This window comes from Euprymna scolopes, chromosome 21 (genome assembly GCF_053919585.1).
Source record: "Euprymna scolopes isolate OS-2025 chromosome 21, ASM5391958v1, whole genome shotgun sequence".
NCBI lineage: Eukaryota > Metazoa > Mollusca > Cephalopoda > Sepiida > Sepiolidae > Euprymna > Euprymna scolopes.
In genome coordinates, this window is record NC_136502.1 from 61,327,528 (window position 1) to 61,354,626 (window position 27,099).

Consider the following 27,099-nt stretch of genomic DNA (forward strand, 5'->3'; position numbering starts at 1 on the left):
TAAGAATGAAAATAAAAATAAAATAAAAATAAAATTAAAAGTAAAATAAAATAAAAATGAAATAAAAATAAAAATAAAATAAAAATAAAAATAAAACAGTTGTTGTGGAAAAGGTTGGGCGGAGTTTTGTGAATACAACAAAACAATCTTCCTTCTAACCAGCCATTCTGAAAGCAATCAACAAAACTAAGCAATATATTTTTTACAATATTGGAGTAGAAAATTGTTACTGCCACCCACCCTCGGCCCTCCCACCTCGCTTGCGCCTCTTATTGACGTTTTTGTTGAATCTAGTCAGTTTGTATACGTTGTTGTAATACTAGTGTGTGTGTGTGTGTGTGTGTGTGTGTGTGTGTGTGTGTGTGTGTGTGTGTGTGTGTGTGTGTGTGTTTGTTTTATCATTCAGACTAAATAGAAAGACGAGAAGAAAAAAATAAAAAGAATGAAAAGACGAAAGCGATTACGCGGACACACACGCATTTGTAATCGAACTCTCGTGATAGAAAGAAGAAGGGAAGGAATAATCATTAATGAGAGAGAGAGAGAGAGAAAGAGAGAGAGAGAGAGAGAGAGAGAGAGAGAGAGAGAGAGAGAGTCCTGCTCATTGGGAAGAGAGAAAATAACACCTTGTATTTAGGATCAGTTTTAAAAATAAAAACATTGCTTTAACTGCTTGCTCTGCGGAATGTCGGAACGTCAAATATTTATGATGTTAGACAAGGATTATTAACAAATCGAAAAAAGTCTCATTATACAACATAAATACAAGTGACGAACATTGAACAAACTGTCGTATATGTTTTCATTAATATTATTTCAAAACAAACCACCAACAACCAAATAACAGTTTGTGAAAATATTTTCTACTTTTTGGTAAGACTTTTTTTTATTATTATTTACGTTACCTTATCGCTTTTAGGGCACACAAATTCATAAACTAAAACTGAGGCAGGGAGAAAATATTTCAAAAAGAGAAAAAAAATAACTTCATCCTTAAACCATAATATAGACCTTTTCACATTTTAATTGTATTAATTGTACATTTGTACATTCATTTATTGTTTTTTTATAATTGTAAAAAAAAAAAAAAAAAAAGGTTGCACGATTGTCATTTACATGATTCGTTATTACGCACTCTACTCGTATTCATTCATTCATTCATTCATTCATTCATTATTTTGGGTCATGTTGTTTTGATAGCACAGGTTTTCATTCAAGAAATTCTTTATCTATAACCTCACCATATATATATATATATATATATATATATATATATATATATATATATATATATATATATATATATATATATATTTTGACATTTTTTTTCTTCTGCTTTTTTGTTTAATGGTTATTCTTCCTACTTACTTACTTTCCCAGTCACAAGTGGAGAAAAATCTACCTCCCAAAAAGGAGCACTCTGAATGAGGACAAGAAGAATAGCTTGTAGACAGGATTTCCTTTCACTGACAGTGACCAAAAGCAGAAAAGATAACATTTAGTTTCAGAACAGATACTACACTTAGTCAAATATTTTCTTAAATGTTATGATATTACTACTGCTAATGTGCTGAACCACTGAACCAACATGCTGCTGCTGCTGCAGTGCTGCACTGCTGCAGTGCTGCATAACTCCCCATTTAGGATGCCCCTGTAGGTGTGACTCCTAATTCTCTGTAGCTTCCTTATGGTCTTAATGGAAATGTACTTCATCTGGAATGAATGAAAGTAATATATATATAGATGTCTCGTGTCGCGGGGTTCGAATCGTTCGACTGGTAGTAATCGTGACACCCTGCACTGAAGAATCCCGAAAGGATGAAACACTAGTGTCTGTAGGTATTTAATTATTATAGTAAAAAAATAATTATATATATACTTTCATTCATTCCAGATGAGGTACATTTCCATTAAGACCATATATATATATATATATATATATATATATATATATATATATATATATATATATATATATATATATATATATATATATATATTCGTATTTTCAGTCAATGTCAAGTTTCTTTCCAACTCCTCCAAAAACTTTAAAATGACGACGACTTTCATCGGTTTTCGGTGATGCTGAAAACAAACATCACATTTAAATTTGGGGCAGATAAGTAGTTTTCATGATATGAAGAAATTACTTTTTCAAAAAGTGGGCGATCACTTTCCTATATAAATTTAACGTAAAATGAGCACCCACTTTCTGGACACCTAGTAATTTCTTCATATCATAAAACAAATTTAACTGTGATATTCGTTTTCAGCACCGCCCGGAAACCGGCGCTGTTTTTTTTGTTTTTTTTTTTTTATTTTACTAAGAGATTCGTTCATTCTTCACAAGTTAGGACGCTAATGCTGTCAGTAAGCTTACACGAGCGGTTTACAAAATTATACTTTTGTTTTTCGTTCCGTTTTTCTTTTTTTTTTTTTTTTTGAGAAGGGTATTCAAAATTATAGAAATTGTATAGTTTTTAGCAGGTGCTTCTTCCGTAGTTTAATTAACCGTTTTTCCGTAAGTAACGTGCCGACACTAACCATTAAAGCAGAAGAATCGTTTAATATTTCACAAAAATTCTACGGCCGCCACAACACCACCCGCCCCTCCACCGCCCGTCAATGTAAACAGAATTTTTGTGAAATATTAAACTGCAGTAGCACCTGTTAACAACTATACAAGTTCTATAATGAAAAAAAGAACGAAAAACAAAAGCATGTTTTTGTAAACTTACTGACAGCATAATTAGCGTCCTAAATTATGAGATGAAAAAATGAACGAAATCTCTTGACAAAATAAAATAAAACAAAACAGCACTGGTTTTCGGTGGTGCTGAAAACGAATATCAGTGATATTAACTGTGATATTCAATATCACAGTTAATTTGTTTATGATAGGAAGAAATTATAAGGTGGCCAGAAAGTGGGTACTCATTTTACGTTAAATTTATATAGGAGAGTGATCCCCGACTTTTTGAAAAGTAATTTCTTCATATCATGAAAACTACTTATCTGCCATAAATTTAAATGTGATATTCGTTTTCAGCACTACTGAAAACCACAAAAGTCGTCATTTTAAAGTTTTTGGAGGAGTTGGAAAGAAACTTGACATTGGCCGTTCTTTTAAGTTTAAAATTCTTCATGTCATCTGAAACTGAATTTAATTTTAAAATCATGCAAAAGAGAAATGATTTGATCAGCCATTGAACTTTTATCAGATTGTTTGCACAAGGAAATTTGATTTTGTAAAGCCAATTAAATTAAAATAATAATAAAAATAAAAAGGCAGATTCCCATATGGGTACTTATGTCAACGGATCATTAAATCTAAGGGAGATAACCAGCATAAGACATAGCAAAAAAAAAAAAGGATATTTTGCAAGATATAATTTGAGACGCTGAAAAAGTCAGAACAATGAAAGAATGATAAATGAAAAAGAAGAGAAAAAATTTAATTATTTTTATGTTCCTGTTTTTAAATTAATTTTTAAAAAATTATTGTTCGAGATTATATAAAAAATATGTTATGCCGAAAGTTTCACATTCTTGCGAGCAAGGAAATTATTAAAATCTTGCATGTAAAAATTATGCGAAATCTGTAATTTAAAAAAAAAAGTAGAAATATTTTTGCTAATATAATTTTTTTGTGTGAAAATATTAAATAAACAATGCTTAATTCAATGGTAATATCGGTAGTGCGAGAAATTCATTTTTCTTCGAGTTATATCGAATTTATTAATACGGACTTTAGGGGCATGTTTTGTAATGTTCCTGTAAAAATTATTTTTTATTGTTACAAATTACGATGCTTTATTTATATAAAAAAAAGCAAAAATAAATTCTTGCATTTTTTATTTACTACTGAAAACCATCACTTTAGTAAAGGTATTTTTGTTTAAACAAAATAATACATTTCCACTCAGATTTAAATAAAAAAATAATTAATTCATTATATTCTGCGATCATTAGTTGATACATTCTGAAAATTTCATTAAAATTGGTTAATTTTCTGAGTTTTCGTGAATGTTTATACATTTTGAGCATCGGCATTCATTTTGCCTGTACATATGCTTCAGCAATTTCCGGAACTCGGCTACAGTAATCGTGTAACCATTTTTTTTCCTCCCATTTAACATTCTTTCATTGATCTACTGATTATGTGAGCGCCCCAAGTTAATAAATTTAACTGAACTAAATATATTGAAATTATAAAATTGTCTAAGTTAAGACTTATGTTTATTGGATTAACTTGTTATTTGTCGTTTATCCGGCCGTTTATTAATTAACTTGTATTGTGAAAAAAGTAATGATTATCCATTACTTTTTCCTCTACTCCTTGGCAGTATTTGAGAAATTTTCCACGTACAACTGCCATATTGTTTTTGGCCACCTACATGCTTTGTAAGCCGGTCTGTCATTGGTTTAATTTGAATGCGCCAAATCTTGTCTTGGCACCAATTTGTATTCATGTATTATTTTTTCAGTCTGTAAATGAACACAGTAGTAGTGGACTCATAACAGCGGCGTTCTGTTTCAGAGAGCCAGGATTTTACCTTCATGGACACCAAGCAGTGGGTGAATGAAGGACATTTCTCTAAATACAGACAACATAATTGCTGAACTTATTATACCCAATGAGGACATTTTACTGTGTTCGGCATGATATATTTGATTGTAGGAATTTATTCCTATTTCTTCCAGAGACCATGAGGTCCCCAAATATGCTGTATTGGGTGCCAACATTCACACCGTGTTCACCATGTACAGCATGGATCTTTCTTTAAGGAAACGCAAACTAACATTCCCACAGAGGAATCAAACTAAAGGCTCCATGCGTATGGATAGCAAATTCAGCCACTGTTTTCGCAAAGGACTTGCCGTGACCAAAGAACTTTTATTGCTGATACACTGTGAATAAAATTTGAGTTTAAAGGTATGGCTTTGTTTGTGGAATTTCATTTGCTATCTGCACGGAGGAAATTGGCCGTGTGGGAAAGAAATTTCTTACACTATCATTTTTATTGCAAAAACAAGCAGAATTCTTAGTTCTATCACAAAAAAAATCTATTCTCGTTATGTTGCAAAAAATAGGTTAAAGTTTTCGTTTTTTGCAAAAAATTCTCATTTTTTAATGCAAAACATGTAGAATAATTTTTTAATGCAAAACATCTGAGATCATTATTTAATGAGAAACATCTGGAATCATTATTTAATGCAAAACATCTAGAATCATTATTTAATGCAAAACACGTAGAATCATTATTTAATGCAAAACATCTGGAATCATTATTTAATGCAAAACATCTGGAATCATTATTTAATGCGAAACATCTGGAATCATTATTTAATGCAAAACATCTGGAATCATTATTTCATGCAAAACACGTAGAATCATTATTTCATGCAAAACACGTAGAATCATTATTTAATGCAAAATATCTAGAATCATTATTTAATGCAACACATGTAGAATCATTATTTAATGCAAAACATCTGGAATCATTATTTAATGCAAAATATCTAAAATCATTATTTAATGCAAAACATCTAGAATCATTATTTAATGCAAAACATCTGGAATAATTATTTAATGCAAAATATCTAAAATCATTATTTAATGCAAAATATCTAGAATCATTATTTAATGCAAAACATCTGGAATCATTATTTAATGCACAACATCTAGAATCATTATTTAATGCAAAACATCCAGAATCATTATTTAACCCAAAACATCTAGAATCATTATTTAATGCAAAACATCTGGAATCATTATTTAATGCAAAACATCTAGAATCATTATTTAATGCAAAACATGTAGAATCATTATTTAATGCAAAACATCTGGAATCATTATTTAATGCAAAACATCTAGAATCATTATTTAATGCAAAAAATCTGGAATCATTATTTAATGCAAAACACGTAGAATCATTATTTAATGCAAAACATGTAGAATCATTATTTAATGCAAAACATCTGGAATCATTATTTAATACAAAACACGTAGAATCATTATTTAATGCAAAATATCTAGAATCATTATTTAATGCAAAACATGTAGAATCATTATTTAATGCAAAAAATCTGGAATCATTATTTAATGCAAAACATCTGGAATCATTATTTAATGCAAAACATCTAGAATCATTATTTCATGCAAAATATCTAAAATCATTATTTAATGCAAAACATGTAGAATCATTATTTAATGCAAAACATCTAGAATCATTATATAATGCAAAACATCTAGAATCATTATTTAATGCAAAACATCTAGAATCATTATGTAATGCAAAACATCTAGAATCATTATTTAATGCAAAACATCTAGAATCATTATTTAATGCAAAACGTGTAGAATCATTATTTAATGCAAAACATGTAGAATCATTATTTAATGCAAAACGTGTAGAATCATTATTTAATGCAAAACATCTAGGATCATTATTTAATGCAAAACATGTAGAATCATTATTTAATCCAAAACATCTAGGATCATTATTTAATGCAAAACATGTAGAATCATTATTTAATCCAAAACATCTAGGATCATTATTTAATGCAAAACATGTAGAATCATTATTTAATGCAAAACATGTAGAATCATTATTTAATGCAAAACATGTAGAATCATTATTTAATGCAAAACATGTAGAATCATTATTTAATGCAAAACATGTAGAATCATTATTTAATGCAAAACATCTAGAATCATTATTTAATGCAAAACATCTGGAATCATTATTTAATGCAAAACATGTAGAATCATTATTTAATGCAAAACATCTAGAATCATTATTTAATGCAAAACATCTGGAATCATCATTTAATGCAAAACATCTAGAATCATTATTTTATGCAAAACATCTAGAATCATTATTTAATGCAAAACATCTGGAATCATTATTCAATGCAAAACATCTAGAATCATTATTTAATGCAAAACATGTAGAATCATTATTTAATGCAAAACATCTAGAATCATTATTTAATGCAAAACATCTAGAATCATTATTTTATGCAAAACATCTAGAATCCTAATTTAATGCAAAACATCTAGAATCATTATTTAATGCAAAACATGTAGAATCATTATTTAATGCAAAACATCTAGGATCATCATTTAATGCAAAACATGTAGAGTCATTATTTAATGCAAAACATCTAGAATCATTATTTAATGCAAAACGTGTAGAATCATTATTTAATGCAAAACATGTAGAATCATTATTTAATGCAAAACGTGTAGAATCATTATTTAATGCAAAACATCTAGGATCATTATTTAATGCAAAACATGTAGAATCATTATTTAATCCAAAACATCTAGGATCATTATTTAATGCAAAACATGTAGAATCATTATTTAATCCAAAACATGTAGGATCATTATTTAATGCAAAACATCTAGGATCATTATTTAATGCAAAACATGTAGAATCATTATTTAATGCAAAACATGTAGAATCATTATTTAATACAAAACATGTAGAATCATTATTTAATGCAAAACATGTAGAATCATTATTTAATGCAAGACATGTAGAATCATTATTTAATACAAAACATGTAGAATCATTATTTAATGCAAAACATGTAGAATCATTATTTAATGCAAAACATCTAGGATCATTATTTAATGCAAAACATGTAGAATCATTATTTAATACAAAACATGTAGAATCATTATTTAATGCAAAACATGTAGAATCATTATTTAATGCAAAACATGTAGAATCATTATTTAATACAAAACATCTAGGATCATTATTTAATGCAAAACATGTAGAATCATTATTTAATGCAAAACATCTAGGATCATTATTTAATGCAAAACATGTAGAATCATTATTTAATGCAAAACATCTAGGATCATTATTTAATGCAAAACATGTAGAATCATTATTTAATGCAAAACATCAAGGATCATTATTTAATGCAAAACATGTAGAATTATTATTTAATGCAAAATATGTAGAATCATTGTTTAATGCAAAACATCTAGGATCATTATTTAATGCAAAACATCTAGAATCATTATTTAATGCAAAACATCTGGAATCATTATATAATGCAAAACATCTAGAATCATTATTTAATGCAAAACATCTAGAATCATTATATAATGCAAAACATCTAGAATCATTATTTAATGCAAAACATCTAGAATCATTATTTAATGCAAAACATGTAGAATCATTATATAATGCAAAACATCTAAAATCATTATTTAATGCAACACATCTAGAATCATTATTTAATGCAAAACATCTGGAATCATTATTTAATGCAAAACATCTAGAATCATTATTTAATGCAAAACATCCAGAATCATTATTTAACCCAAAACATCAAGAATCATTATTTAATGCAAAACATCTGGAATCATTATTTAATGCAAAACATGTAGAATCATTATTTAATGCAAAACTTCTGGAATCATTATTTAATGCAAAACATGTAGAATCATTATTTAATCCAAAACATCTAGGATCATTATTTAATGCAAAACATCTAGAATCATTATTTAATGCAAAACATGTAGAATCATTATTTAATGCAAAACATGTAGAATCATTATTAAATGCAAAACATGTAGGATCATTATTTAATGCAAAACATCTAGAATCATTATTTAATGCGAAAATCTAGAATCATTATTTAATGCAAAACATCTGGAATCATTATTTAATGCAAAACATCTGGAATCATTATTTAATGCAAAACATCCTGAATCATTATTTACAGCGAAACATCTGGAATCATTATTTAATGCAAAACATCTGGAATCATTATTTAATGCAAAACATGTAGAATCATTATTTAATGCAAAACATGTAGAATCATTATTTAATACAAAACATGTAGAATCATTATTTAATGCGAAACATCTGGAATCATTATTTAATGCAAAACATCTAGAATTATTATTTAATGCAAAACATCTAGAATCATTATTTAATGCAAAACATCTGGAATCATTATTCAATGCAAAACATCTAGAATCATTATTTAATGCAAAACATCTGGAATCATTATTCAATGCAAAACATCTAGAATCATTATTTAATGCAAAATATCTGGAATCCTTATTTAATGCAAAACATCTGGAATCATTATTTAATGCAAAACATCTGGAATCATTATTTAATGCAAAACATGTAGAATCATTATTTAATGCAAAACATGTAGAATCATTATTTAATGCAAAACATCTGGAATCATTATTTAATGCAAAACATCTGGAATCATTATTTAATGCAAAACATCTGGAATCATTATTTAATGCAAAACACGTAGAATCATTATTTAATGCAAAACATCTAGAATCATTATTGATGCAAAACATCTGGAATCATTATTTAATGCAAAACCTGTAGAATCATTATTTAATGCAAAACATCTGGAATCATTATTTAATGCAAAACATGTAGAATCATTATTTAATGCCAAACATCTAGAATCATTATTTAATGCAAAACATGTAGAATCATTATTTAATGCAAAACATCTAGAATCATTATCTAATGCAAAACATCTGGAATCATCATTTAATGCGAAACATCTGGAATTATCATTTAATGCAAAACATGTAGAATCATTATTTAATGCAAAACATCTAGAATCATTATTTAATGCAAAACATCTAGAATCATTATCTAATGCAAAAAATCTGGAATCATCATTTAATGCAAAACATCTGGAATCATCATTTAATGCAAAACATGTAGAATCATTATTTAATGCAAAACATCTAGAATCATTATTTAATGCAAAACATGTAGAATCATTATTTAATGCAAAACATCTAGAATCATCATTTAATGCAAAACATGTAGAATCATTATTTAATGCAAAACATCTGGAATCATCATTTAATGCAAAACATCTAGAATCATTATTTAATGCAAAACATCTAGAATCATTATTTAATGCAAAACATCTGGAATCATTATTCAATGCAAAACATCTAGAATCATTATTTAATGCAAAACATGTAGAATCATTATTTAATGCAAAACATGTAGAATCATTATTTAATGCAAAACATCTAGAATCCTAATTTAATGCAAAACATCTAGAATCATTATTTAATGCAAAACATGTAGAATCATTATTTAATGCAAAACATCTAGGATCATCATTTAATGCAAAACATGTAGAATCATTATTTAATGCAAAACATCTAGAATCATTATTTAATGCAAAACATGTAGAATCATTATTTAATGCAAAACATCTAGGATCATCATTTAATGCAAAACATGTAGAATCATTATTTAATGCAAAACATCTAGAATCATTATTTAATGCAAAACATGTAGAATCATTATTTAATGCAAAACATGTAGAGTCATTATTTAATGCAAAACATGTAGAGTCATTATTTAATGCAAAACATGTAGAATCATTATTTAATGCAAAACATCTAGAATCATTATTTAATGCAAAACATCTAGAATCATTATTTAATGCAAAACATGTAGAGTCATTATTTAATGCAAAACATGTAGAGTCATTATTTAATGCAAAACATGTAGAGTCATTATTTAATGCAAAACATGTAGAGTCATTATTTAATGCAAAACATGTAGAATCATTATTTAATGCAAAACATCTAGAATCATCATTTAATGCAAAACATCTAGAATCATTATTTAATGCAAAACATGTAGAATCATTATTTAATGCAAAACATGTAGAATCATTATTTAATGCAAAACATGTAGAGTCATTATTTAATGCAAAACATGTAGAGTCATTATTTAATGCAAAACATCTAGGATCATCATTTAATGCAAAACATGTAGAATCATTATTTAATGCAAAACATCTAGAATCATTATTTAATGCAAAACATGTAGAATCATTATTTAATGCAAAACATCTAGGATCATCATTTAATGCAAAACATGTAGAATCATTATTTAATGCAAAACATCTAGAATCATTATTTAATGCAAAACATGTAGAATCATTATTTAATGCAAAACATCTAGGATCATTATTTAATGCAAAACATGTAGAATCATTATTTAATGCAAAACATCTAGGATCATTATTTAATGCAAAACATCTAGAATCATTATTTAATGCAAAACATCTGGAATCATTATTTAATGCAAAACATCTAGGATCATCATTTAATGCAAAACATGTAGAATCATTCTTTAATGCAAAACGTGTAGAATCATTATTTAATGCAAAACATGTAGAATCATTATTTAATGCAAAACATCTAGGATCATTATTTAATGCAAAACATGTAGAATCATTATTTAATGCAAAACATCTAGAATCATTATTTAATGCAAAACATCTAGAATCATTATTTAATGCAAAACATCTGGAATCATTATTTAATGCAAAACATGTAGAATCATTATTTAATGCAAAACATGAAGAATCATTATTTAATACAAAACATGTAGAATCATTATTTAGTGCGAAACATCTGGAATCATTATTTAATGCAAAACATCTAGAATTATTATTTAATGCAAAACATCTGGAATCATTATTTAATGCAAAACACGTAGAATCATTATTTAATGCAAAACATCTAGAATCATTATTTAATGCAAAACATCTGGAATCATTATTCAATGCAAAACATATCGAATCATTATTTAATGCAAAATATCTGGAATCCTTATTTAATGCAAAACATCTGGAATCATTATTTAATGCAAAACATGTAGAATCATTATTTAATGCAAAACATGTAAAATCATTATTTAATGCAAAACATCTGGAATCATTATTTAATGCAAAACATCTGGAATCATTATTTAATGCAAAACATCTGGAATCATTATTTAATGCAAAACATGTAGAATCATTATTTAATGCCAAACATCTAGAATCATTATTTAATGCAAAACATGTAGAATCATTATTTAATGCAAAACATCTAGAATCATTATCTAATGCAAAACATCTGGAATCATCATTTAATGCAAAACATCTGGAATCATCATTTAATGCAAAACATGTAGAATCATTATTTAATGCAAAACATCTAGAATCATTATTTAATGCAAAACATCTAGAATCATTATCTAATGCAAAACATCTGGAATCATCATTTAATGCAAAACATCTGGAATCATCATTTAATGCAAAACATGTAGAATCATCATTTAATGCAAAACATGTAGAATCATCATTTAATGCAAAACATGTAGAATCATTATTTAATGCAAAACATCTGGAATCATTATTTAATGCAAAACATGTAGAATCATTATTTAATGCAAAACATGTAGAATCATTATTTAATGCAAAACATGTAGAATCATGATTTAATGCAAAACATCTAGAATCATTATCTAATGCAAAACATCTGGAATCATCATTTAATGCAAAACATCTAGAATCATTATTTAATGCAAAACATCTAGAATCATTATTTAATGCAAAACATCTAAAATCATTATTTAATGCAAAACATCTAGAATCATTATTTAATGCAAAACGTGTAGAATCATTATTTAATGCAAAACATGTAGAATCATTATTTAATGCAAAACATCTAGGATCATTATTTAATGCAAAACATGTAGAATCATTATTTAATGCAAAACATGTAGAATCATTATGTAATGCAAAACATGTAGAATCATTATTTAATGCAAAACATCTAGAATCATTATTTAATGCAAAACATCTAGAATCATTATTTAATGCAAAACGTGTAGAATCATTATTTAATGCAAAACATGTAGAATCATTATTTAATGCAAAACGTGTAGAATCATTATTTAATGCAAAACATCTAGGATCATTATTTAATGCAAAACATGTAGAATCATTATTTAATCCAAAACATCTAGGATCATTTTTTAATGCAAAACATGTAGAATTATTATTTAATGCAAAACATGTAGAATCATTATTTAATGCAAAACATGTTGAATCATTATTTAATGCAAAACATGTAGGATCATTATTTAATGAAAAACATGTAGAATCATTATTTAATGCAAAACATGTAGAATCATTATTTAATGCAAAACATCTAGGATCATTATTTAATGCAAAACATGTAGAATCATTATTTAATGCAAAACATGTAGAATCATTATTTAATGCAAAACATGTAGAATCATTATTTAATGCAAAACATGTAGAATCATTATTTAATGCAAAACATCTAGGATCATTATTTAATGCAAAACATGTAGAATCATTATTTAATGCAAAACATCTAGAATCATTATTTAATGCAAAACATCTAGAATCATTATTTAATGCAAAACATCTGGAATCATTATTTAATGCAAAACATGTAGAATCATTATTTAATGCAAAACATGTAGAATCATTATTTAATGCAAAACATCTAGGATCATTATTTAATGCAAAACATGTAGAATCATTATTTAATGCAAAACATGTAGAATCATTATTTAATGCAAAACATGTAGAATCATTATTTAATGCAAAACATCTGGAATCATTATTTAATGCAAAACATCTGGAATCATTATTTAATGCAAAACATCTGGAATCATTATTTAATGCAAAACATCTAGAATCATTATTTAATGCATTCATTTTGCCTGTACATATGCTTCAGCAATTTCCGGAACTCGGCTACAGTAATCGTGTAACCATTTTTTTTCTTCCCATTTAACATTCTTTCATTGATCTACTGATTATGTGAGCGCCCCAAGTTAATAAATTTAACTGAACTAAATATATTGAAATTATAAAATTGTCTAAGTTAAGACTTATGTTTATTGGATTAACTTGTTATTTGTTGTTTATCCGGCCGTTTATTAATTAACTTGTATTGTGAAAAAAGTAATGATTATCCATTACTTTTTCCTCTACTCCTTGGCAGTATTTGAGAAATTTTCCACGTACAACTGCCATATTGTTTTTGGCCACCTACATGCTTTGTAAGCCGGTCTGTCATTGGTTTAATTTGAATGCGCCAAATCTTGTCTTGGCACCAATTTGTATTCATGTATTATTTTTTCAGTCTGTAAATGAACACAGTAGATAGTGGACTCATAACAGCGGCGTTCTGTTTCAGAGAGCCAGGATTTTACCTTCATGGACACCAAGCAGTGGGTGAATGAAGGACATTTCTCTAAATACAGAGACAACATAATTGCTGAACTTATTCTACCCAATGAGGACATTTTACTGTGTTCGGCATGATATATTTGATTGTAGGAATTTATTCCTATTTCTTCCAGAGACCATGAGGTCCCCAAATATGCCGTATTGGGCGCCAACCTTCACACCGTGTTCACCATGTACAGCATGGATCTTTCTTTAAGGAAACGCAAACTAACTATCCCACAGAGGAATCAAACTAAAGGCTCCATGCGTATGGATAGCAAATTCAGCCACTGTTTTTGCAAAGAACTTACCGTGACTATTTCATTTCTGATACATTGTGAATAAAATTTGAGTTTAAAGGTACGGCTTTGTTTGTGAGATTTCATTTGTTATCTGTAGGAGGAAATTGGGCGTGTGGGAAAGAAATTTCTTACATAAACTAATAAAGGGAGAGACGGAATCGAGAGTAATAGACACCATATAAAATAAGAACGGGAGTTACACGAGGGAGAAGAAGTAGTAAGAAATAGCTCACTCAGCGAGTTAATTGCAAATTGTGACTAATTAGATCAATTGCAATGGAATTCTTTGAAAAACAAAAACTCAGTTCACTAATTAAGGAATGTTTTAGTATTTTCTGTGTGATATATGTTGGATATATGTTGGATATATGTTGGATATATGTGTGATATATGTTGGATATATGTTGGATATATGTGTGATATATGTTGGATATATGTTGGATATATGTGTGATATATGTTGGATATATGTTGGATATATGTGTGATATATGTTGGATATATGTGTGATATATGTGTGATATATGTTGGATATATGTTGGATATATGTGTGATATATGTTGGATATATGTGTGATATATGTTGGATATATGTTGGATATATGTGTGATATATGTTGGATATATGTTGGATATATGTTGGATATATGTTGGATATATGTTGGATATATGTGTGATATATGTGTGATATATGTTGGATATATGTGTGATATATGTGTGATATATGTTGGATATATGTTGGATATATGTGTGATATATATTTGATATATGTTGGATATATATTGATATATGTTGGATATATGTGTGATATATGTATGATATATGTTGGATATATGTTGGATATATGTATGATATATGTTGGATATATGTTGGATATATGTGTGATATATGTTGGATATATGTATGATATATGTATGATATATGTATGATATATGTGTGATATATGTGTGATATATGTTGGATATATGTGTGATATATGTTGGATATATGTTGGATATATGTTGGATATATGTATGATATATGTTGGATATATGTTGGATATATGTGTGATATATGTTGGATATATGTATGATATATGTTGGATATATGTTGGATATATGTGCGATATATGTGTGATATTTGTTGGATATATGTTGGATATATGTGTTATATATGTTGGATATATGTTGGATATATGTGTGATATATGTTAGATATATGTTTGATATATGTCTGATATGTTGGATATATGTGTGATATGTTGGATATATGTGTGATATATGTTTGATATATGTGTGATATATGTGTGATATATGTTGGATATATGTTGGATATATGTTGGATATATGTGTGATATATGTTGGATATATGTGTGATATATGTTGGATATATGTTGGATATATGTTGGATATATGTGTGATATATGTTGGATATATGCGTGGTATATGTTGGATATATGTGTGATATATGTTGGGTATATGTTGGATATATGTGGGATATATGTTGGATATATGTTGGATATATGTGTGATATATGTGTGATATATGTGTGATATATGTTGGATATATGTGTGATATATGTGTGATATATGTGTGATATATGTCGGATATATGTTGGATATATGTGTGATATATGTTGGATATATGTGTGATATATGTGTGATATATGTTGGATATATGTGTGATATATGTGTGATATATGTTGGATATATGTGTGATATATGTTGGATATATGTGTGATATATGTGTGATATATGTGTGATATATGTTGGATATATGTGTGATATATGTGTGATATATGTGTGATATATGTTGGATATATGTGTGATATATGTGTTATATATGTGTGATATATGTGTGATATATGTGTGATATATGTTGGATATATGTGTGATATATGTGTGATATATGTTTGATATATGTTGGATATATGTGTGATATATGTTGGATATATGTGTGATATATGTTGGATATATGTGTGATATATGTTGGATATATGTGTGATATATGTATGATATATGTTGGATATATGTTGGATATATGTGTGATATATGTTGGACATATGTGTGATATATGTTGGATATATGTGTGATATATGTGTGATATATGTGTGATATATGTTGGATATATGTGTGATATATGTGTGATATATGTGTGATATATGTTGGATATAAGCCTTAGAGAAACAAACATGGATTAACTCAGCTACATAGATAGATAGATAGGTAGATAGATATAACGACTACCCCACAGATTTTTACTGTTTTGTAATTAATATTGCTAATCCTTTTTATTTATTTTTACTATAATTATAATAATTATCATTTTAAGTTTTATTAAAAATTTCTGTAAATATATTAAAAACACACTCAGAAAGACGCCCAATTATTTAAATTTATTACTTTTGGATTTTTTTTGTCATTTAATAAATTGATCTCGTGAGGGTATCATGAGATTAAATCAAAATTCGATATTTAAAAATATATTAATTGTCGCTAAAGTTAATGTTTTAAAGGATAATTAAATTTAATTGTATTAAAAACGCACACAGTAAAAAAAACAAAAACAAAAAAACGTTGTACATAAAAATCAGTCTTAGTCGCAAAAATCCGTGAAACAAACTGAAACATCCACAAAATCCGAACAAGGCAGTTATTTTATATTTGTTTTTGCCATTAAAAAGTTTGGCTTAAATGTATTTAGTTATTTATTTCATTATAATTATTATTATTCTAAGTTTTATTTAAAAAGTTCTGTAAATATATTAAAAACGCACTCAGAAAGGCACCCATTTATTTAAATATCTTTTATTTAAATACGTTCGTTTTGTTACTTACTTAAAAAAATATTTTGTAAATATATATTTTTCTTTTAAATCTTCAAAAGTTTTGTAAATATATTAAAAAAAATCTTGCTTGCGAATATTCGCATATGTCTGCTATTTGACGCGTTTACAAACAACCGACGCCATGTGCTTGTGCCAATGTCAAGGTCGAATCACCGGTGTCAATTGAAATGTGCGCCGGTTGTCATTAGTCGTCGTCGTCTGCTATAGGGTATCTATTCTTTACTTGATCCGTTATTTTGAACAGGCGTAGCCACCTGAACATAAGGTTAGTGTAAGGTATTTATTTATTTTTTAAACAAATTTTATTGTGGTGGTGGTGGGTCTATAGTTGATCACTCTGGAGGTGTTTCGCTAAACTTTGTAATTTAATAAGAAACAAAGGATAAAATCAGTATTTATTAACAATGAAATTTATCCGAATTAGGAGGCTAAACAAACATGGTAGATCTGATTTCACTTGTCACCGCTACGAAAAACAGACACAGCTAGTAAACTAAAGTAACAAAGAAAGGCAGGCCAGGCCAGGGGGTTGGAGCTAACACCTTCAAGATTATAGCCGATATAGTATTTGTCTTTATTATTATTATTATTATTATTATTATTATTATGATCGTGAAAAAAGAGAGAGCCTGTTTCCTCCGTTTGACTATAGGTGGCGTTATTGTCTGTCCACCCAGTTACGGAAGCACAAAATGTATATAATGGCATCCGTGAAATAAAAATAAATGTTTTTGTTATATTTTAATTTTAAACGTTTTTTTTTTTTTTTTTTTTTGCAAACATATTTATGTTTTATTTTTCCAAACAGTTACGTTTTTTTGTTTTTACGTTTTTTTTTGTTTTTGTTTTTTTTTTTGCAAGCATAAACTAAATGTTTTTGCTATAGTTTTCTTTTAAACATATTTATGGGTACAACCGTTTTTTAATAATAATAATAAAAAAAATCAATGTTTTTTCTTTTATCTTTTTTTATGGACCCCCCCCCTTTTTAAATTTTTCTGCACTTATTTTACCTTTTCCGTGAGTATATATATATATATATATATATATATATATATATATATATATATATATATATATATATATATATATATATTTGAAAAAGGATATTGTAAAACCTGAATCTTACTTGAAACTACTATTAAAAAATAGCGCGGTACAATAAGTGCATAAAAAACTTTTCAAAAAGAAAAATATTTCGAAAATATTTAGTTTATGCTTGCAACCCCCCCCCCCAAAGAAAACCCGTAAAAACAAAAAAGTAAATGTTTGAAAATAAACAAGCAACAAAATGTAAATGTTCGGAAAAATAAAACTTAAATATGTTTGCAAAAAAAAAAAAAAAAAAAAAAAAACGTAAATATGTCTAAAGAAAGAAACAAACAAACTTAAATATGTTTGCAAACAAAACAAAAAAAACATGTTTGAAATTAAAATATAACAAAAACATTTATTTTTATTTCACGGATGCCATTATATACATTTTGTGCTTCCGTAACTGGGTGGACAGACAATAACGCCACCTATAGTCAAACGGAGGAAACAGGCTCTCTCTTTCTTCACGATTACCTATTATTATTATTTTTCATTTTTTTCAGTGAAGTTCAAGTTCCGTCGTCCATTGTTTAAGGATTTCTGCGAAACTGTCGACTGCACGGTGAAAACCCTAAATACGTCCCTCACATTGAATTGTGTGTGTTTTAAATAAAAGTTTTTTTTCCCCAATTAAATGTTTTGTTTTTTTTCATATTATGATAAAATATATTTTAAACTTGTAGCAAAAACATTTAAAGATAAAAATTAAAAAATATATCATAATATGAAAAAAAAATCTCATTTCATTTTATTCATGAAAAAGAAAACATTTCAAAGTAAGCTTTTTCGGAGAAATCCTTTGTAAACAATCACAGACGGAACTAAACTTCGTTTTTTGTTTATGAAATTGTTAGGTGAAAGTACAAAACAGAAAACTCCCTTCCCACCCATGTTAACATTGACGTTATTGTTTCAGCACGGTCCATATTTTGCATAAGTAGCTTTATTTTTATGTTTCAAATTTAAAATTAATTTCGGCGGACCTGTGCGAGAGTGCTTTGCTTGCTCTCCTAAAAATGCGTGCCCCCCTTTTTTTTCGACGATTATCATAGATTACAGACTTAAGTATCATATTAGCAGAAAAAAATAAATAATTTAATGACTTTTAAAAAGGGGGTCTACTTTCTCGTTCTAATCACGTGACACGTCGGTAAAGAAACGAACAGTAAGTCAGATAGCAATGATGAACTTATAACGAGAAAGTGAACCCCCTTCTGAAAAGTAATATTTTTTTAAAAAATTTTTCCACTAATATGATACTCAAGTTTGTAATCTATGATAATCGCCGGAAAAAGTTTTTAAAAAAGGTGTAAAACACATTTTTAGGGGTGTGGTGGACTCTCATGCAGGTTCGCCTTAATTTCTATTTAAATTTTAAAATCGTATTTTATATATATATATATATATATATATATATATATATATATATATATATATATATATATTAGTCATTTTATTTATTTTTGTTTTTGTTTTTAAGACTACCGAAATACAAAAGCAGCAATTTTTTAAACAAATTTTCCTTCACGCCCGGAGGCGCACTTGCTATGACCTGCGGGGGACAGAAACGATTCATCGCAGGTCTTCACTCAAACAGACGCCAGGCCTCCGCTTCGTCATCCTCAAAAAACACCAACAAAGATTCTTCTTCGTCATCGACTACTTCATCTTTAAGTTTGTTAGCCTATTTATTCTCGTCGGCGTCCTCTTCGTGTTCCTCGGCCTCCTCCACATCTTCAATATCAATCATTACACCTCCCGACAACCACCTGTCGAAAAACGGATCCACCCCAACCACAACTACGGGTACCAGCAGCCACCGAATCACCACCGAGGACACCACCAACTGTCACCAATCGGAGTGCGGTGACCCGGAGAGCGGACGAAAGGGTCACGTGCGCGTTCAGAAACAGACGACCGGTACAAACAAGTGCCTTCACCACAATAATACAACCACCACCACCAAGAACAATAATAATAGCGCTACCAACAACATTCAGAAACATCGGACGACAACGTCGACCAGCAACAAAAACCCGTCGTCTACTGAGAACCGTCAACATTGTGGTGGTTCGGCTTCTTTGATTTTCGATTTGAACAGTAGTACCAGTGCTTGCGCGACTACTACTAGGCCCACCGGTTGCGAGAGGGGCCGCACTGAGTGCACTAGCCCCGTCTTGTCGACTTCTTGTTGGAAACCTCTATCTATTATGGCAAGGAAAAGGGACGACAAAAGCCCGGCTAGAAATTGTGGCGATCGACAAGAACGAAAAATGGAGTCATATTTGGCCGATGACGAAAATTACCCAAGTTTTTCAAAGCAAGTTCTCAAACTTGGACTACAGCTTCGAGATATTCCAGCCGATGGGTAAGTATTTTCAATTGTTTCAATAATGAATATTCTAACTTTTAATGAATCTTCTGTTTTTTGTTGCACAATTATGCGTGTTTTTCCCCTCTTTGGACGTTCAGAAATGTGCGGTTTATACCGACATTGTCACTATATATGACAGCGTTTAAAAAACTTTATCCACAAGTTCTTCAATTATTTTAAAAGTAATTATTTAAAAATGACGGACAATACACGAAATTTAAGGAAATAATTATCTTCGACTTGAGTATAATAATTTATATATTAATAAACGCTAAGACACTCTTTTTGAAACGTAGTGGAGGTTTAAATTATTCTTCCGAGCTTTAAAAAACAAACCACCACCACCAACAACAAAAAACACGTATATTGAACATAGAAAAAAAAAAATGAGTTGAAATACCTAAAGATTAAGAAGTTGGATTTATATTTAATTACTAGGAATAGTCTTCTGAACATTACATAAAATGATACTTGTTTATTTTGAAATCAAATTATATTCTAGTTCTTTCCTAGCTCCTCAAGGAAAAACTGTTTTTAATGTAGGGAGACAAAATGAAACTAGGATATTAGACTTTCACCATAAAATTTTAATTCTAGATAGAAACTACTTCGAATAATCACCATTTTGAAGGCTTAAAAATTTTGTTCGAATTTCATACGGACACGATAAATAACACTGAACACTTTAAAATCTAAAATAAAACTATCAGTCAAGGTCTCGTGTGTGTGTGTGTGTGTGGGTGTTTACTGTTTCTCGTCTGTGTAACTTTGATAAATACAAATCGAATTATTTTTTAGCATTAGTGCAGTGTAACATCCCCCAAGCAAATTAATTGCTTTAATTTTATGAGAGTTTCGTCAGCGTAATATAAGAGTTAGCCATTCTTAACATGTTTTTTTTTTCTTTCTAAATTGGTTAAATAATACAGCACGAATGCCAAATATGTCATCGCTAGCTTTACCACGTAAAATAGAACGCATGCCTTTTAATGTTTCGCCTCCACTTGAAACGTTTCATCATTGATAAAATCTCGTGTCTATGTGTTTCTCGCCGAGACGCAACTTTTATTTTTGGAGTATTTATGAAAATCAGAAAGAAAATGAGCAAAAATAGTTTTACATTACATTTTTCAATTCTAAAATTCCATGTGAAATTTAAAAGTATAACGTTTTTTGTTTTTAAAGTTTTGGTGAAGATTCGAAATAGAGGACATTTTGGTGCTTAATACACTATTTTTTAAATATAGTATTTTCAAGTTAAATTCATTTTTTACGATATTTTTGTAATCGCTCTCTCAAGATTTTTCTTGACAGGGGGGTAAAGTGTAAAATTTTTACTACTAAAACTACCGTCTTAGTTTTTTTCCTCCTTACACTTGGTTGAAAACTAAATTGACTATGTCAATTTAGTTTTCAACCAAGATAAGATCTCGTGCTTCTCGGCTGTACGTAACTTGAATTAAATTATTTTTTGTTATTAATCGGATATTTATTTTAATGATTATAATCGACTTGAATCTCTGGGAGCAGTGAACACTCCAAATAATCTATTCATTTTTTTAGAAACGTGTTTCTGTTTCAAGTTTCATAACTAAAAAAAAAAAAAAAAAAAAAAAATGTAAACACGATTTATATATTATGAAGCGATTTATTGAAATAATAATAAAAAAAAACGTTTATTTTTTTTTTTCCTCTCTTTTTTACAACAGTAACCAGCGTATTATAAATACCCCCAACCTCCCCATGTTAAGAACAACTTTCGAGGTTGGAATGTTTATTCCGAAAGCCGTTCTTAATATGGAGAGTTGGTACTATCGTAAAAAAATACTCCCCTAAAAAAAAAAAATGTTATAAAAATATAACAAATGAGATTTTGTGTGAAATAAAACTTTATTTCAACTTTTTAAAAAATGTTTATAAAAAAATTGATCTTTTTAAGGTGTTAAATTTGTTCAAAATCGGACTGTTTCTTTCTTTAATCGATTTTTTTCGATTATCGATACTTATCAGATTTTTTTCGATTATCGATACTTATCAGATTTTTTTCGATTATCGATACTTATCAGATTTTTTTCGATTATCGATACTTATCAGAAGCATTTGATACAAAACCTATCGAAGAACATTGTCAGACACAAAAAGTACATTTGTGTGAAATTTCAGAATAATCGGCCCAGCCGTTTCGAGTTCATAAGGAACTCTCTCAGATGCACACACAAAGTGCTTTTTTATATCAGTGGATATATTTATCATAAAGTTCAAATAGTTTTAACTTTTAAAGCCCCCCCCCCCGTGTTTGTATCACTGACTGTACTCATAGATTCGAAAAAGTTGTCAAATAACAAATGAATGTTATCAAAGGCAAGATAAGTTACTTTTCTACCTAACTGGATGTTTTTAGTGTTTTTATTCAATGTAACACGTTTATTCAGCTCGAAAAAACATAGTGTTTACCGATGTATTGGAAAGTTAAAAATAGCGCCCAGGAAAAGGAGTTAGAAATAATAAAAAAAAAAAAACTAGACAAAATACCGTTAAAAACTTGCTCAATACATGTTACCGTGACATAGGCTGACATATATTCGGTGGGGTTTTAACAGTATTTTGTCTAGTTTTTTTTTATTTTTAACTCCTTTTCCCAAACTTACCATGTCAAAGAGAGACTCTGGCGCTAGGTGTATCAGAATTTTTGACACCCCTAACAGAAAACTGCGAATAAAATATAAAAACCTTGTAATTTCTCTTAAAGTGGGTTGTTTATTTTCTGTATGGAAATTACTTCCAAAATAAACTATTAGTGCCGGTGCGCGGTGCGCGTTCAACCAGCCATTTTTTTTTTTTTTTACCTATGAAATCAATTGAATTTTACGGGTGAAATTTTTTCCATTTTTTAAACTTTAAAAATCTATCAAAATTTTTCTATTGGTTCAATTTTTACAATATTTTCAGGCTCTTTCGAAGATAATATTTTAGACAAACGTTTTTTTAAGTTCACCCCCACCCCCATTTTGAAATGTCTATTAAAATTTAAATAACTAATTTACTTCCCAAAGTTTTATATATCACAAATTGAAGATAAAAGATCAATAAATAAAATATTCTGATTTAAAACAGTGTTTTTTGGGAAATTTGCCTGTAAAGTCCGAAGTGTAAAAATTTTTTTTTTTTAAATCACGTTGATTTTTTTTTTTTTTTTTTTTTTTTTTTTAATGAAAGCTCATGTTATGCTTATATCGTCAAGTAAATACTGAACGCTGACGACAATTTTTTTATTTCATTCAATATTTTTTTTTTTTTTAAATTCACTCGATAAAGGAGAAATAAAATATAATAATCAAAAACTTGTGTATTTCATTAAGAGAATTAAAAAAAAAAAAAATCGGTCGACTGGGTTTTTTGTTTAACGACAAAAACTTATAAGTGAATGTGTGCTTTTTTTTTTCACTACGGAGGCCCCAAAATACTAATTTTGGTTTAACAGCACGCAATAAAGAGATATTAATTATGGCATTTATAAGTCACCGTAAGATAATCGCGAAAAAAATCAGATTTGTCTACTTTTATTTGAACAGTCAAAAAATCTGAATTCACTTTTTTTTTCTTTTTTCTTTTTTTAATCCTTGTTTAAAAAAAGTATTTTATTTAAAAAGGACATGGAATATAAGTATAAATATGGATAACTTATTAGCAATGAATAATGGGAGTACATATTGAATAGAATTTTTTATAGGTAAGTGATTTTTTGGAATTTATATTTCGTTGATTTTTTTTTTCTTTTTTAAAGAAAGCCGATTAAAAAAAAAAAAGAACAAATATTGCATAATTTGCTATTAAACTTTTTTTTTTTTTTTAATTTGGTCTTTGCTCCTTTAATTGAAAAAAAAAATTAGGGTTTGAATTATATTTTTCAAGTAGTTATAAGCTTCGAAAGATAGTAAGTTGATTTATTCAAGTTCATATATGGCATTTTTAATGGCTGCTTCTGATACACCTACTCGGGCACCATTCTAAGTTTTCCAATACATCGGTAAACACTGCATGTTTTTTGAGCTGAGTAAACATGTTACATTAAATAAAAACACAAACATATCCAGTTTGATAGAAAAGTAACTTATCTTGCCTTTCGATAACATTTATTTGTTATATATTTGTTTTTTGACAACTTTTCGAAACTGTGTACAGTAATACAAACCCAAAAACCCTCGTTTCATAAACATATATTCATTATAAAAGTGCAAAAAGAGTTTAATTTTTTACAAAACCGAATTTATTTTCATTTTTATAATTTACGATAATTTGCTTTTTTTTTTTCTTTATAAAGTGTTTGAGAAGCAGTTAGTACCATATAATAGACGTTTTAAAATTGCATCCAATATTTGCGGTTTTTCACTATTTGTTGGGTGGGGTGAGTAAAGAACATACCCCTACAACAAGCAAGGGCATACTATACAGGCATACCTGTTGTAAACCCTATCCCAAGTGAGAGTAAACGACAGGTTAAAATGGAAAGACGTTCACAAAATTTCGCCAACAAAATTTGTTCATAACTTCTAATTTTTGCAGACCATCCACAGAGAATTCAATGTGGGGGCCTTGTTTTGATTAGCCGAGAATTACCAGCATACCAGAGAATCGTAGAATAATTTTTAAATAACCGCAAAAATGTTGTGGTTTTGTTTTAGATGGGTTTGTTTACATCTTTCACAGTTGCATTTAAGGTTAAGGTTGACACAAGTAAACATCAGATTATCTTGTAAGCAAATCCTTCCTAAGAAAGATTACTTGACAAGTAATTGAAACTTTTAGAAAACGAGTAGACAGCTTTTCATGCCATTGTCATTTTCATTTCTACTAAATAAATATATTGAAAACTAGCCATCCTGACCAGGCATTGCCCAAGAGATTTTATAATTCAATTTTCGTTTTGCCCATGAAAATTGAATAACTGAAAATATTAAAAAAAAAAAAAAAAAAAAAAAAGTCTAAAATATTTCTGAGAAATAATTACTTTTGTATTTGTTGCTTTTTAACTCTTAATCTCTATATTAATAATATTATATATTAATAATATTATATATTAATAATATTAATAAAGTAGCCACAGGAATTCCCCTCTGGAAAAAATTATTGTAAGTTTGCAACAACAGGTGTCACATACAAATTCAATACAGCTAGGCTAATAGGCACTAACTTATGTAGCTTTCAAATGCCTTTGCAGATACATTCAAATGTGATAATAAAATACTACATTACATCCTAGGAGCGACACCATCAGAATCGCAACATCGTTAGAGGAAGGGGTACCTATTTTTCCCTCTAAATATTTACACCTAGCACCACTACCAGTCGACACTGGGAGGAAGTCTACACATTCCAGATTTTATGCTTACACCACTTGTAACTGGCTCATACATACAGATATATAATTATCTTTCCCGTAGTAAATCAAAAAAATAATAATGTGTCCCTCTGGAAAAGTCTCCTGCCTCTGATTGGTTGACTGTTAATTTTGTTATTCTGGAATTAGATCATCCTAAACGAATACTTCTGAACATTACAATATAGTGTTGCTAGGACAAATATTGATTAGCACAACATCAATTTCAGTTAATAGACACTTAATTTCCTACATATAACAATGAATGAAAAGTTTTACATAACTAATGACTGTTTAGTTTTAAACTAAAACATTCACAAACATACGTATAGTATCTAGTTTCTTTGTGTTTGTTGGCGTCAAATGTAAACCACATACTAGTAGTTGTTGATCAATATTATATCAGTTGGGGTTTAATGAATGATGTTTGCTTATTTTTTTCCCCTTTACACATTTAATATTACCCATTAATTAATTTATTAGAATAAAACTTTCTTTTCTCATTCTGATCGCTTACAAGCAGCGGACAATGTTTGCACAAAACATATGCTGTGGTTTGATGAATAATGTTCACTTATTTTTTTATTTATATATTCATACTTTTCCTCTTTGGATATTCATTACATTCTTTTTGGACTTACGCATTTACTGAAGTGCAATGAAATAATCATGTGATTATTTTGAAACCCATTACAAACGTGTGGAGAGGATAGCGTTTTGTAGCTATTGCATACTTTCACCTAACGAATTAATAACAAATGCTGTAAAATAAAAACAACAACACTTCTCTACAGGACACAATAGTGCCATAAAACAAATAGACATAATAATCGCTCCAAAACAGAAATTTAACTCCTGATAACCTTAAAATTATCCTAATGTTTCATGAATACTGGCACTTATTTTTAATAACTCGGCATGTTAACATACATGTGTAAAAAAAAAAAAATATATATATATATATATATATATATATATATATACATAACATCTTTTAACACTAGATAATCGCACAAACGTATAAAATTAAATAAACTTCTACACATGA

The 27,099-nt window shown here is 28.3% G+C and overlaps 1 protein-coding gene across 1 annotated transcript in view; it reads left to right on the forward strand.

Moving 5' to 3' along the window:
- The first annotated feature begins 485 nt into the window (after positions 1-485).
- LOC145242409 (uncharacterized) overlaps positions 486-27,099 on the forward strand; it is a 236,979-nt gene continuing 210,365 nt past the window's right edge. The window contains exons 1-2 of the mRNA XM_080105443.1: positions 486-873; positions 19,781-20,668. Of these exons, the coding sequence (XP_079961569.1) occupies positions 19,848-20,668 (821 nt within the window). The 5' untranslated portion in view covers positions 486-873; positions 19,781-19,847. The remainder of the gene's footprint in view (positions 874-19,780; positions 20,669-27,099) is intronic.